This window comes from Micromesistius poutassou, assembly GCF_964030765.1.
Source record: "Micromesistius poutassou genome assembly, contig: SCAFFOLD_6228, whole genome shotgun sequence".
Classification (NCBI taxonomy): domain Eukaryota; kingdom Metazoa; phylum Chordata; class Actinopteri; order Gadiformes; family Gadidae; genus Micromesistius; species Micromesistius poutassou.
Genome location: NW_028179597.1, coordinates 5,545 through 11,571, shown reverse-complemented (window position 1 = coordinate 11,571; position 6,027 = coordinate 5,545). Strand labels below are relative to the sequence as shown.

The 6,027-nt window shown below is 48.7% G+C and overlaps 1 protein-coding gene across 1 annotated transcript; it reads right to left on the bottom strand.

The window, feature by feature from the left end:
- Positions 1–1,189: 1,189 nt before the first annotated feature.
- Positions 1,190–3,760, bottom strand: LOC311372674 (G-protein coupled receptor family C group 5 member D-like; the record flags this gene model as incomplete). Its single annotated transcript, XM_084489639.1, has 4 exons — positions 1,190–1,307; positions 1,453–1,514; positions 2,056–2,117; positions 2,626–3,760. The coding sequence occupies 4 exons, from the start codon at positions 3,758–3,760 to the stop codon at positions 1,190–1,192; spliced, it is 1,377 nt and encodes a 458-aa protein (XP_084345765.1).
- Between the last annotated feature and the right edge of the window lie 2,267 nt (positions 3,761–6,027).

The following is a 6,027-nucleotide window of genomic DNA, read 5'->3' as shown; positions in this document are numbered from 1 at the left end:
GGAACTGCTAGCCTGCCACTAAAAACAGTTTTACCCACTCCCGAGGCAAACCAATTATAATGCCCGACTATCGATGTGAATGTCTGTGTTGATAGAATATTGTTAGAAATAAACTTACCCTTACATCGCATTGCATTTAGTTTATAATCCCTGTAGTTGGAAGCAAGCTACGGCAGCGGCGGACTGATATTACCTGGAGTGCGCTTCTGTTTACCTTCTGCTGTAGTGAATTCGTTGCTACACCGGAGCAAAGTGAAATTCCGCCGCTGCTGAGAAAGTAGTCCCCCTACCCCTTTAAGTTATCCCACAGGAAGCTAGAATTTTCAAACAAATGGTAGTTAACATGTTTCCCATTCATTACCATTACAACGACAGAGCGTTATGAACTGGAAACATTAATGTCAGAAGAGTTTCCTGACGATATGAGGGGAAAGGACAGTAGGTGGACTATGTATCATTATTGCAGCAGGGCTAAACACTTAACTGTTCCTCCATATTAAACACTAGGCCTCGTTTAGAGAGATATGATCTTCTAGACTGGAGAACCCTCACTGGAGTCATCATGAGCGTGAACAGGGGGTGTGTGGTAATTGTCTTAATGCACAGGGGGGGTATTGGCAATTTGTAGGCATGAGCTCTCTGAGTAATTGAAGAGGGACTAATTGAAAGAATAGATTAGAGGCGGTTGGCTGAACGGGAACATACATGAAAATTGCTTTGCACTAGTTGGAAACATTTGACCTTTCTGACAGCCACTCCCCCTGGCCTGAAACATATTCACACACGTGACGTCATCGTTGACAGCTGAATGCCATTTTGGAATATGCGATTGAGAGTATTTTTTTTTTTTCTCCAATATGTGTCACACTGATCACACAACATCACACTTCCGTTCAAAATCATGCTCATCATTACATTAAGACTAAGAGCACATAAATTGAATGGGTTTGGTGTGGCTAAACAGTGCCCCCTTGTGGATCATGTTGGGAACTATATCGGTAGATGCTAGAGAGGTGGGAATGAAAGGCTCAGTGTAAGATCCAAAAGTCGACTTTTATTAAAGATTATTAGAAATACCTGTTACAATACTAATAATTGTAACAGGTGGAGAATGTAAATATGTACACAAGTAGTCTCTTCCTCTGGGACAGCCTGTCACCATCTCCTCTCTTCTGTTTTCTCTCTCTTTTCATCGTCTGTTCTCTCGACTCGTTCCCCCGGTTCGCAGCAGTTTCATCTGGAGTTTGTTTTCATCCAATGAATCCCCATCCCCCAAAACATCCAGAGTGTGAGTTTGATTTAAAAGTCTGTTGGGAATAAATATATATATATATATATAGAGAGAGTGATGAGAGCAGGAGAGAGAGAGAGAGAGAGAGAGAGAGAGAGAGAGAGAGAGAGACACAAAGTCAGCCTTAGTTGTTGAAGCTGTGTGTGTAGTACTGGTCATACGGCTGGTTGGTGTTGGTTGTCTGAGGTCTAGGGATGGTGTAGTCTCTCTCCGGATCTATTTCCTGAAATGCAGAAATAACACCTGTTACCTGTACTATCAACCACAAGCAGATAGGGGTTCCACAGTACACATACAGGTCATTAACGGGTAGGTAGGTGTTAGTCAGTGTAGACAGGGGTGGGTCATTAAGGAGGAGTCAGGGGTTCCGTTGGGCGGTGAATACAGACACAGGTCATTAAGTAGTAGGTAGGGGTTAGACAGTTAATACAGGCACAGGTAATTAAGTGGCAGGGAGGGGTTGGGCAGTGAAAACATGGGTAGGTCATTAAGGAGGAGTTAGGGGTTGGGCAGTGAATACAGACACAGGTCATAAAGTAGCAGGAAGGGGTTGGGCAGTTAACATAGACCCAGGTCATTAAGGAGCAGGGAAGGGGTTGGGCAGTGAATACAGTAGCTAGGACTTAGGCATCTTGCTGAAGGTAGACCAGATATACTTCCACACTAGTGCCATATGTTTTCATGAACCTATCAGTATGACTTGGCCAGACGTAGAACAGGCCTAAACAGTGAAATCAGACGTGTACCAAGTGCTTGAGACTCACCGTCATGGAGAAGCCAGACTCGTATGGGGACTGCAATGTCGGCTCCCTCCCCGGTCTCCTCCCTGGAGGGTGGAGGACACACAGTACAGTTTATTCAATCATTATTCCCTATTATGATTGCCCAGGCAGCCTGACTCATAGGGAGACTGGCCCTGGCATCCATTTAAAGATTAAGCTGGACAGGTTTTCATCGAGCACTGGGGAAACGCCTCTAGGCCATTGGTTGAATCACAAGTTTCATGCAGGCAGGAGTGGGAAAGCCCCACAAAATTCAAAACATCTTGTACTTCTGAAGCAGCATGTACATTAGTACATTACTAAGTGATGCAGAATTTCACGATAATGTGCATCAAGATAGGATGGAATGATCTGGTCTACCTTCAGCAAGTTGCCTAAACCCGAGCTACTGTATTCATTGTCCATCCCCTACCTGCTCCTAAATGACCTGGGTCTATATTAACTGCCCAACCCCTACCTGCTACTTAATGACCTGTGTCTGTATTCACCGCCCAATGGAACCCCTGACTTGGTGTCTTTCCAAACAAGGACGAAGGTGATTCTCATGCTCACCTTTCCCAACACCGCCGTCGTTCTCGAAGCTGCCGTTCTCCCGCCCTTCCTTCACACTGCTCAGCCCCGGGATCTCCGCGTTGGGGCTGGTCCAGCCCGCGAAGCTCAGCGGCCCCTCCTTGGCCTGAGCCTCCTCCTGGCAGAACAGGGTGACCCGGGCCAGGCCATGGCCCAGCAGGAACACCCCTCCGTTGGCCACCAGCGCCACGCTCAGCACGGGGTCGTCCCAGTGCGGCCGCCGGCCTATCCTGTCGTTCCCCCAGGTCACCATGATGATCCACACCACCCAGACGGCGGCAGAGAGGAGCAGGGTGACGAACAGCATGGCGGCCTCGTTCCGGCCTTGCCAGCGGCCGTTGCCACCGGTGTAACCGTAGGAACGACAGGAGCGGCAGACGGCGTGGAGCGACAGCAGCAGCCCCGCGGCCAAGAGACACAGCACGTAGATCTGCAGCATCACAAACTCCTCCTGGCTGTACTCGCAGGGCTGCCTGTCCCTAACCAGCACCACCAGGAGCCACTCGGCCCCGATGACCACCTGCACCGTGAAGAGCCCCAGGGCCAGCGCCGGCTCCCCCCACCCCCGGGCCGCCGCGAAGCCCAGCAGGGCCATGCTGCGGGCCAGCAGGCAGCTGAACGCCAAGGCGAACAGCACCCCGAACAGGAAGAGCCGCACGGGGCAGGTCTGGGGCCCGAGGCAGACGATGAAGGCGAAGGTGAGCGCGAAGAGGCCGGCGGTGGCGAGCAGGAAGAGGGTCATTGAGGCCAGCGTGCCGCCCAGGCCGCTGCGCTTGCTGCGTCTGCGGCAGGTGCACAGTGCCCAGAGGAGCAGGCCCAGCATTAGGCCGGTGCTCAGCAGGAAGCCTAGAGAGGCCAGGGCCTCCAGGACCACGCCCCACACCGCATGGCGGTCACACAGGTAGTGGTAGGCCGGGTCTAGCCCCGGCCGGCAGCCCCACACCGCATCCGGGAAGGTGGAGTTTATAACGATGCTGTCAGGGGTTGCGGAAGTGGTGTTTGAGGTGGCGGTGGTGGGAGGGTTTGAGGTGGTGCTGTTGGATATCTCTGTCCACTGGCTCAGGAAAAGGATGAGGAGGAGTAGAGGGGATGGGGGCTTCCAAGATGAAAAGATCATCCTTGTTTGGCTATTCCCTGCGGGGTTAAAGGTCCTTCTGCGGTATGTGTTCTGGACTGAGCCTCGGGTCTGTAAATCCTGAAAGACGAGACACATTGGTCAAAATATTTACCATGATCACCATGTTAAAGAGCAAAGTTCACCGTATGTTAACACAACGAAACATTGACGTGGGGTCATGACAACGCCCTGGCTGCATCAGTGTCACCATGATGTCTGACATGGTGAAGACCATGTCAGACAACGTAGCGCCTTAAGAACGCCTTAAGTCCAAGCCCAGTGCCTTATTATGCAGAATAATGGAGCAAGAGAGAGGGTTGGGTGAGGCCTGAGACATGCCAGAACAAGGGAGAGAGCTATGAGAGAGAACTGAATCCAGAGAAAAACTAACTTGCGTAGGCCGAAAGAGGTGGAGAGGAAGGGGGTTACAGAGAAAAGGCAAATTAAGGGAGTAAGGTTTATTTGAATATTACAGAACAATGAAGCTGAGTATCTTGTGATGTCGGTCTCTGATAGCTGATTTTCACTTCCTGCCGTTCACACAGAGCCCTTGCAGTAGCCTGGCACTAAACTTAGCCCTGCTCTCCGCCTTGCCTAGCACTAAGAGGTTACATTATAGGATAAAACATATATACCTTTTTGGAGTGAACCATTTGATTGATGAACTCAGAATATTTGTATCACAGCAAAGGCGGCTTAAACAACTCAAAATCTCCCTCAAATCTCTTCAAGATCTTCAAGGTCTTCAAGATGAAACGACTGATCTAACCATCTCCCTGTGTCAGGTTACTTACGATACAGAACATCTCATACATACATTCATATATGCCCCGTAAGATTTGCAACATTAAAGGACATGAAAATCAAAAGGAATCAACCACTGCTCTCAACATCCACTGCTATCTGTGCTGGTCTCGAGTCAAACTTCAAAGGGAACATCTCTCACCCCAAGATCAAAAGAGCCCACATTGGAGTATAGAGTGCATTAAAGTTATCCTACCCTGCTCTTGGACCTCGGAAGCTCTGCTAGATGAAGTGTGTGTGTCTCTGAGGAGCGTTGAATCTCCAAGCTCAACCTCACCTGAGGACGTTCCTGTACCACTGACACACACACACACACACACACACACACACACACACACACCCACACACACACACACACACACATACACACCACACACACACACACACACACACACACACACACACTCACTCGCACACACACACACACACACACCACGCAAACATACAGGTAAGAGGAAGAAACCCTGGGGGCCAATGAGAGTTGAGGCCAGAGAAGAGCTTTTTTTTTTTTCTTCCGACCTCTCCTAGAAATACATCAACACACAAGCATAAGGCTTCTCCTGCTTAGAAATCAGTAGGTGGGGCTCTATCACACACAGACACACCCACACACAGACACACACTTAAGTCTTATTCTTGTAACTTTAATGTATGTCTTGTAATAGTACCACGTGAATATGTAGTTGTAGTATAGTAAGAACGGAGGGTTTCCAGCCCAGTGAGTGTTCTTGTCGCAACAGTTACCAGCAACAGTCTGTAAACACTGCTGAAGGAAAGTGCTCAGGGCAAGTCTCCACACAGTACCTCACTTCAAGTCTGCACAGGTATAGTTGGGGCCAGGCTGGGTGTGGTCTGCCCTGATGGAAGGCAGGGTGCACACTGACTAGCTAGACCCAGCTGGCTTGGCTTGCTCTTTACTCCTTTAATGTCTCTAATATCGATGACGATGGGGTTTGGCTGGTTCAGGACAGAGTATTGCATGTCAATTAATGTTTTATGACGTCTTTTGACTGGTCTGTGTTTAAAGATGCTCGACCTTACTATCCTTAGGTTGGAAAGTGTGGTCTGGTTGTGATGATTCGTAACGTTGGACGGATTTGGTATGGCTCAGATGAGACTGATGACATCCACGCTGGGTGTGGGTTTGTCTTTATTTGACAAAGATCTCCATGACAACCAGTTTCAGTTGGCAGCCTGGTGGGTTGAAATATGGGGCAATGTTTGATGAGGTCATCAATGCACTTCAAGTGTTTGTTTGATTTGTAAATTCGTTCTATATATTTGACATACTGTGTGTGTTTCAGTTGCTAGTATTATAGTAATATATTCATAGTTTTAAGTATTTCAAAAGGGGTATAAGAGGCTAGAGGAGTTCGAACCCCAGCAGACCCTGGCATCACGTCTGGGGTTGAAATATGTTTCTTCCTGTCTTAATTATGTGTTCATGAAGAAACACATAACAG